Raw genomic sequence first — 6,178 nt, 5'->3', positions numbered from 1 at the left:
CACACACAAACACACACACACACACACACATACATATATATATATAAGACACACATATATACAACAAAGTGTTCTTACCATTCATGGCTGCAGGTGGAGAGCACGAGCAGAGAGGGAAGTCCTCTACTCAGCTGGCTAGCTCTCAGACATCTGCAGAGAAAGAGAGAGAGAGAGAAGGATGTGAGTGTAATTGTCTGAGTGTGTGTGTGTGTGTGTGTGTGTGTGTGTGTGTGTGTGTGTGTGTGTGTGTGTGTGTGTGTGTGTATGTCACAGAGCAGTGGGTATAAGTGAGGAACGCGAGAATGCATGTGTGAGTGAAAAAGGGAACAGAAAAGATATAAATAAATATAAATAAATGAAAAAAAATCTCATCTCCCTGTTAACAATGCAAGGAAGGCACGGGGAACAGCTAACATGGGGAGGGATGACAGAGCGAGGGAGGGACAGAGAAGGGGAAATAAAGAGAGAGGAGGGAGACGAAATGACAGAGAGAGGGGAGGATGAGGAGGAAAGAAGGAAGAGAAGAGATAGAGACAATGCCGAAAGGGAGAAGTAGGCAAGAGGAGGACAGACAGTTGAAGGATACAGAGGAGGGAGGAATGACGGTGGTCTGGGAGGAAAGCAGCATTTATCATTGTCTGCTCTCAGATCACAGATGGCGGCTCAAGCCAGCAGTCTTTTGCAAATCTTGGTGTGTCTTTATTTCTCCACTGGTAATCTTTTATGACATTTGGGTTTATATGCAAGTACCATCCAATCCGGCTTTGTCTTTTATTAGAAACACCCATATTTGTCTCATTATTAGGAATATAATCATTTGACTTGATTAGAAATATAAATATTTTTTCTTATTAGGACTAAGAGTATTTGTCTAGTAAGAAAAATAAATATTAGACTTTATATTTTTCCTATTAGGAATATGAATATTGATCTTATTAGGGAATATTATTCACATGCAATATAAATACTTGTCAAATTAGGGATATAAGTATTTGTCTTATCTGGAATATAAACATTTGTCTTATGAAGAATAAGAATTGTTTGTATCTGCATCACACAACATACACAAAATCAAGATTTATGGATGTGCTGAGTGCAGTCTGCATCCACTGTGGGCAGGGAGCCGGGCCCACCTGATGAGATTCCTCTGTACGGTCTCTGCCAGACTCCCAGGAAGTAGAGAGGACAGATGAGCCCATGCAGGTAATACCGTTAAATTGGAAAATGGGCCCTGTGTGTACAAATTTTTTTTAACACCATAGTAAACCCTGCAATGTAAAAATCCTCAGCAGGTGGGGCTCTTTGTCTAGTCCATCGTTTCATGTCCTCTACATTTCTTCTTTCTGTTAATCCTTTTCCTTTGCATTGCTGTTGTTGCTGAATCATTTTTCCAATTCAACTGCTCTGGCAATAGACTCCACATATTCTTGATCATTCATGCGCGCCACATCTTCAAATTGAAAATCTACACCTCTTTATAGAGGTATTTTTCTTCCTTTTTCCACACTAAGCTCAGTTTCCTTTCCCTGCTCTTTCTCATTTCATTATTCTAGCAACTCTTTCAGTCCCATTCTTCAGATTCTATTAGTCCGTCCACTCAGATGTAGCCCTTTATTTCCTCTTATCTATCTATCTGTCTTTCTTATCTATCTATAAGCCTATAGCTAACAAGCAGGGTTTCTCCTCTGCTGTGATTCCTGTCAGCTCTAAGCAACCTCCTCTCTGCTTTCACTAAATCATTCCTTCACTTTTTTCCTCACTTCACTCTGCACTCCATCTTTCTCCATTTCAGCTCCTCTATTTCTTTTTCATCCCTCATTCGAACATACACCCCCTCTTATATGATTAACACCCAATTTCTTTCATCTCTTGCTCTCCTTCTGCTGTTGTTACACTAATGCTCCATCACAGGCTTCCCTCCTTTCCTGTGAATTCCTGGAGTGGGGACTGTGGTTGTTGCAGTATAAATCATTCTCTGCACATGCCGACACTGCCAATTACTTAAGAGCAATGAACCGCTCACTGTGGCGTGTGCTTCTGCATGCACTTGAATATATGTGCTAGTGTGCAAGCTCACACACAACATAACCAATAAGCAACCCCCACAAACAAGCAAACAATAATGACACTTCAAGTCCAAAACCATGAATTCATCCAGGAAAATACAAACTGCACAGCCACAAAGAAACTCTTGTAGATCATATTAAAGTAAGAGTCAGACTGCATGTTTAGTCATCTTTATTTGTCATTGCGTCATGAACTGGGATTTTAGACACTGTATCCACCCTAAGTTCTTAGCCTGTTTCAAACAAGCTAGCTGAATTCTGAGTGTATAGATGCTCCCTCAAAAATACCACAATGCAATACTCTGCATTTTATAGGTACATAAATTGCCATTGTGTAACTCTACAGCTGACAGTGATGAACATGATGATGAAGTAAGTGTCTGAAATCTAAGTCCTACAATAAACCCCTACCCTCATGAAAGTAACAATGCTCAGTTTGTTTTGAAACTGTTTTAGATTGGTGTTGATTCAACTTTATGGTCATTTTGGAGGCTGTAGTTCATGGTGCTGCTGAATTGTATTGCATTATAGGGACAAGTGTTTCTATTATTTTGTCCACCCCATTTATATAAATGAGAATATGGTAAATAACAGAGACATCAGTCATGTGGCAGCATGTGCAATGCATAAAATCATTCATGTGGTCAGGGGGTTCAGTTAATGTTCACGTCAAACATCAGAATGAGGAAAAAATGTGATCTCACTGACTTTGACTGTGGCATGACTGTTGGCACCAGACTGATTTGGATTAGACTATTTCTGAAACTGCTGATCTCCTGGGATTTTCACACCCAACAGTCTCTAGAGTTTGACTCAGAATGACGCAAAAAACAAAAAAGAGCCAGAGAGCAGCAGCTATGGAGACAAAAATGCTTTGATGAGAGGTCAGAGGGGAATGGACAGACTGGTTGGAGCTGACAGAAAGGCTACAGTAACTCAGATAACCACTCTTTACAACTGTCAGCAGAGCAGCATCTCAGAATCCACAACACATGCGACCTTGAGCTGGATGAGCTAACAGCCAAAGACCACGTCAGGTTCCACTCCTGTCAGTCAAGGACAGAAATCTGAGGCTGCAGTAGACACAGGCTCACCAACACTGGACTGATGAAGACTGGAAAAACATAGCCTGGTCTGATCAATCTGGATTTCTGCTGAGGCAGCAGATGGTCAGAATTTGGCATCAACAGCATAAATCCATGGAGCCAACCTGCCTCAAGTCAACAGTCCAGACTGCTGGAGGTTGTAGAGCCATGTTTTCTTGACACACTTTATGCCCCTTAATACCAATCAATAATGGTTTGAATGCCACAACCTATCTGGGTATTGATGCTGACCATCTTCAAATGGCTACTTCAGCATCATAACCCTCCATGTCACAGAGATAAAGTTGTCTCACACTGGTTTCATTCACATGACAGTGAGTTCAGTGTATTTCAGCGAAGCCAAGCAGATAATGACAGAATATTCATTATTGGGTGAACTGTTCCTTTACACTGTATGTTTAGCTGACATAAGATGAATTCTCTTAATAGCCCTCTGAGGTATGCGGGTGTGCATGTGTAAATATATTGTATGTGTGCTGCTTACCCTCCTTAATGCAAACACTTTGTATGAAGGTATTTAAGCAGAGTCTCGTCCGCCCTCATACACAAACACTTTTGTACCCTGAGGTGTGTGTGGTTTCAAATACAAGATAGTATCTCCTATTGGCTATGTTAAAAAGCTTTCCTTGTTCAAACAGGACACATCCTGGATGAAAAAACAACACAACAGAATCAACAGAAGGCTCAGAGGACACGCTCTACATCAACACTGACTGCACCTTCACAGAGTCACAACAAAATGTTTCATTCAATTTGCCCTAAATACCCCAAGAGAGCTTGAAAGAACTTGAGCACTTCTGAAATGTCATTATGCATTTTTGATTTGATTTACCTCGTAGCTCACTCTCTGATGATATGACGGACGTTATGTTGCAGAAAGATACTAGAATTTAACTGCCACTTCAAGTCAAGCCAGCACTAGTCGAACTTCTGAACATCATTTGGAACAAATGTGATGCACAAAATCACTATTATTTGTTCGTATCAGGAAAAATAAACTAATTCCTGTATCCATGTCGTAAGAATCAATCATATTGTACCTTGGCTCTAACTATCAATCTATTGCACCGAACATGACTGAACTTTCAAACTAATAGTTTAATTTGTTGAAGGTGCTTCGGGGCATCACAACAAGGCGGAAAATGGTGTACCATCCACCCAGCTCGTATGTGGGTCCCTGTTGCAGTGGCAGTGGCCAAAGCAAAGCATCCCCGACAGCCTTGATGGTGTGCTGATCTTTAGAAATGCTACATGTAGCTCTTTCAAAGTTTTTGATTTGGGGAACAGTGCAAGTCACTTTGAGGGCCCACTGCACCGAGGGAGAAAATGAATCAAAAGAACCTTTGACTCTGCCCTGCATGCTGATTGACACCTGTGTGCACCGCACTGGACCAGTCGGATGTCCGTATCAATGCAACGGCCTGTGTGCATGAGTGTGTCTGACACACACTTCTCACACAGAGGGGGACCCTGTTCTAGCAGACACAGCCCAGGAAGCTTTGCTGAGCCCGAGGAAGAAAGACGCCTGTGTGTCCGTGTGTGTGTGTGTGTGTGTGTGTGTCTGTGTGTGTGTGTGTGTGCTTGTATTTTCTGCCCATTCACAACAGCAAAGAAACACACGGATACAAAGACATCACACACCTTCCCCTGTTGTGCTGCAGATGAAAACAGGGATGCTTTCACCAAAAAGAGTAATTCTTATATTTATCCTTTTAATACATATGTGGGTCAGCCCGAGCAATGATACACCAAAGCCTCTTCTTCCTCAATGCTCCCCTCCCCCAACTCTTAATATGCACATTCAGCAGCATATCCTACCTCACATTCTTACCTGTGTACCTTTGTGCACAAGAAATTTACTCTTGATTCCAAGAATAATGTCAAATTGTCAAAAAAAAACTGTCACATGAAAATACACCCTCAATGCCCTTTATGTGCATGTGTGTGTTATGTAAGGCTTTGCGTCTTGGCAGGTGGATATGCAACAGTCCCTGGGACGGGGCCAGATGCCATCGGAACTACAGTTTAGATGGACTTTGCTACTTCAGCAAAGAAAGCCTCCTCTTTCTGTTTTCACTGAGAGCAGCAGAACACACACACACACACACACACCTGTCTCTTATACACATCTACTCCGGTTACTTGTGATGACATCTTAACGTGTTCTTGGCAATCAATTGGTCAATGATTCAAACAGAATAGATTAACCAATATAGGAAACAATCATTTTTAAACCTGTTATTATATTATGTAGCAGTATGGCAATGTATAATGAATTTCACAGCTTCATTTCTCTCACAATGTATGAAATTTGTTACATAACCAAAATGACAAGTGGAAAGAAAGTGATGAGCATTTTTACTTTTACCAGCAATTTGCATGGAATTTGCAGATTTTCTTTAGGGCAACTGGATACTTCGTAATTAATTAATTTCCACAGTTGACATTATGCAACCCTAACTGTATCACTTAAAAGTAACCACCGCTTACATACAATAGTTTGCACATGTGTAGATGTTTACTGAGAAAAGGTGTAAGTGCAAAGCTTGATTTTGGGATTTTAAGAATCAATAATGGATCATACAAATGAAAATTGCGACAAATCAGAAAATCTAAATTAGTGCTACTGTACTGAGATATCTCTCTGCCTCCTTCTCTTGGTCTGTCTCTCTAATTACATACATGAAAAACTAAGTTAAAGGAGATAAGCCAAGTCGAGAATACATGAAATTCATTTCAGATGAGCAAATGGTTGGCGTTCTTAGGCTTGGCAGTAGATTCTAGAGGAAGTGAAGTCTGTTACCCTGTCAGTATGTATTCCCTCTTACCTGAAGCTGCACCTAACCTTATCTCTCAAACAGTCTCAAAGTGTCTCATGATTATTAAACCTGACACTAACTCACCTTATTCAATTATCTTTGTTTACTCATGAGAGTTGGAATGTAATATTAAACACTGAGCAAATATACCGTGTTGAGCATGCTACGTACCTTGTAAAGTGTAATC

The 6,178-nt window shown here is 40.8% G+C and overlaps 1 protein-coding gene across 6 annotated transcripts in view; it reads right to left on the bottom strand.

Annotated features, from left to right (window-relative positions):
- itsn2a (intersectin 2a) overlaps positions 1–6,178 on the bottom strand; it is a 38,897-nt gene that overhangs the window by 31,557 nt on the left and 1,162 nt on the right. For all 6 annotated transcript variants that reach the window (XM_023430308.2, XM_023430310.2, XM_087180371.1 and 3 more), the window contains exon 2: positions 79–150. In XM_023430308.2, the coding sequence (XP_023286076.1) occupies positions 79–85 (7 nt within the window). In that variant the 5' untranslated portion in view covers positions 86–150. The remainder of the gene's footprint in view (positions 1–78; positions 151–6,178) is intronic.

This window comes from Seriola lalandi, unplaced genomic scaffold (assembly GCF_002814215.2).
Source record: "Seriola lalandi dorsalis isolate HSWRI2012SDOR001 ecotype SW California unplaced genomic scaffold, Sedor1 jcf7180002054901, whole genome shotgun sequence".
Taxonomy (NCBI): domain Eukaryota; kingdom Metazoa; phylum Chordata; class Actinopteri; order Carangiformes; family Carangidae; genus Seriola; species Seriola lalandi.
Note: the sequence above shows the minus strand (reverse complement) of the source record. Positions and strands in the feature narration are given on the sequence as shown.